At 33.9% G+C, this 2,081-nt stretch overlaps 1 protein-coding gene across 1 annotated transcript in view; it reads left to right on the top strand.

Annotated features, from left to right (window-relative positions):
• Nucleotides 1–553: 553 nt before the first annotated feature.
• LOC106470352 (protein groucho-1-like) overlaps nt 554–2,081 on the top strand; it is a gene marked incomplete at its 5' end in the record, with an annotated part of 56,017 nt that continues 54,489 nt past the window's right edge. Inside the window, one exon of the mRNA XM_013930904.2 lies at nt 554–616. Coding sequence (XP_013786358.2) covers nt 554–616 — 63 coding nt within the window. The remainder of the gene's footprint in view (nt 617–2,081) is intronic.

Below are 2,081 nucleotides of genomic sequence, written 5' to 3'. Positions count from 1 at the left end.
ATCTACATATTGCATCACACTGAGTTAATTTTATGGTTTACACTCAGTGTAAAAACTGGCTAAAAACACTCATGTCGTATGCAAAATACGCAAGAAGTCTAATAGCAACATGTGGAATTAATGGTACTTTTGTGTATCTTATACGTTATTTTGTATACCTGTAATCAACAAAGTCATGGACCCACAGGTAAAGTCGTGGTTTAGAAACATTGTGTTTAAAAGTCGGCGGAGTTACATTTACTCTATCAGTAACTCTAGGATTAAATTTTTCGTTGTTTTTTTTCTTCTTTAAAAAATAGAATGAATTATACATGTACAACTTAACATACATTTTACTCTCTGTTACGGCTTATTCTTATTATACCCATAAGAACTATCATATCTAAAGTTGAATAATTATTAAGGCAACTAAAGAAAACTTGTAATATATGCGTTTGTTGTTTATTTTGTCTTGATATTTAAGAATGTCTTGTGATATGTAAACAGTTATGCTTTACTACCCGTGTCGTATACAATCTGTCACTTATAGTATTTTCGTATTTTTTCCTTACAGACCGAGATAGCAAAAAGACTTAACGCGATTATCGCTCAGATCCTACCTTTTTTATCACAAGAGGTAAGTTAACGTGACGAAGTGTGTTTATACAGTAAACCGTTTCCAACACGAGAGATAAGTTAACGTGACGAAGCGTGTTTATACAGTAAACCGTTTCCAACACGAGAGATAAGTTAACGTGACGAAGCGTGTTTATACAGTAAACCGTTTCCAACACGAGAGATAAGTTAACGTGACGAAGCGTGTTTGTACAGTAAACCGTTTCCAACACGAGAGATAAGTTAACGTGACGAAGCGTGTTTATACAGTAAACCGTTTCCAACACGAGAGATAAGTTAACGTGACGAAGCGTGTTTATACAGTAAACCGTTTCCAACACGAGAGATAAGTTAACGTGAAGAAGTGTGTTTATACGGTAAACCGTTTTTATCACAAGAGGTAAGTTAACGTGACGAAGTGTGTTTATACAGTAAACCGTTTCCAACACGAGAGGTAAGTTAACGTGACGAAGTGTGTTTATACAGTGAACCGTTTCCAACACAAGAGGTAAGTTAACGTGACGAAGTGTGTTGATACAGTAAACCATTTCCAACACGAGAGATAAGTTAACGTGACGAAGCGTGTTTATACAGTAAACCGTTTCCAACACGAGAGATAAGTTAATGTGACGAAGTGTGTTTATACGGTAAACCGTTTTTATCACAAGAGGTAAGTTAACGTGACGAAGTGTGTTTATACAGTAAACCGTTTTTATCACAGGAGGTAAGTTAACGTGACGAAGTGTGTTTATACAGTAAACCGTTTCCAACACAAGAGGTAAGTTAACGTGAAGAAGTGTGTTTATACGGTAAACCGTTTTTATCACAAGAGGTAAGTTAACGTGACGAAGTGTGTTTATACAGTAAACCGTTTCCAACACAAGAGGTAAGTTAACGTGAAGAAGTGTGTTTATACGGTAAACCGTTTTTATCACGAGAGATAAGTTAACGTCACGAAGTGTGTTTATACAGTAAACCGTTTTTATCACGAGAGATAAGTTAACGTCACGAAGTGTGTTTATACAGTAAACCGTTTTTATCACAGGAGGTAAGTTAACGTGACGAAGTGTGTTGATACAGTAAACCGTTTCCAACACAAAAGGTAAGTTAACGTGACGAAGTGTGTTGATACACTAAACAGTTTCCATTATAACGTCTTAATATTGCTTGATGGTTTTTATCATCATTTTCAAATTCTGTTTTTAGGACTATTTTTTAGCAAATGCGTGTTCATGATGTTGCGATGTTTTTTAGAATCACATTTCAAATCGTGTTTTAAGAAAGTTCTATTAATATTGTTGTTTTAAGAAGGTTCTATTAATATTATTGTTTTAAGAAGGTTCTGTTAATATTGTTGTTTTAAGAAGGTTCTATTAATATTGTTGTTTTAAGAAGGTTCTGTTAATATTGTTGTTTTAAGAAGGTTCTATTAATATTGTTGTTTTAAGAAGGTTTTAATAATATTGTTGTTTTAAGAAGGTTCTATT

Source organism: Limulus polyphemus, unplaced genomic scaffold (genome assembly GCF_000517525.1).
Source record: "Limulus polyphemus unplaced genomic scaffold, Limulus_polyphemus-2.1.2 Scaffold3958, whole genome shotgun sequence".
Classification (NCBI taxonomy): domain Eukaryota; kingdom Metazoa; phylum Arthropoda; class Merostomata; order Xiphosura; family Limulidae; genus Limulus; species Limulus polyphemus.
This window is presented reverse-complemented; position numbering and strand designations above follow the sequence as displayed.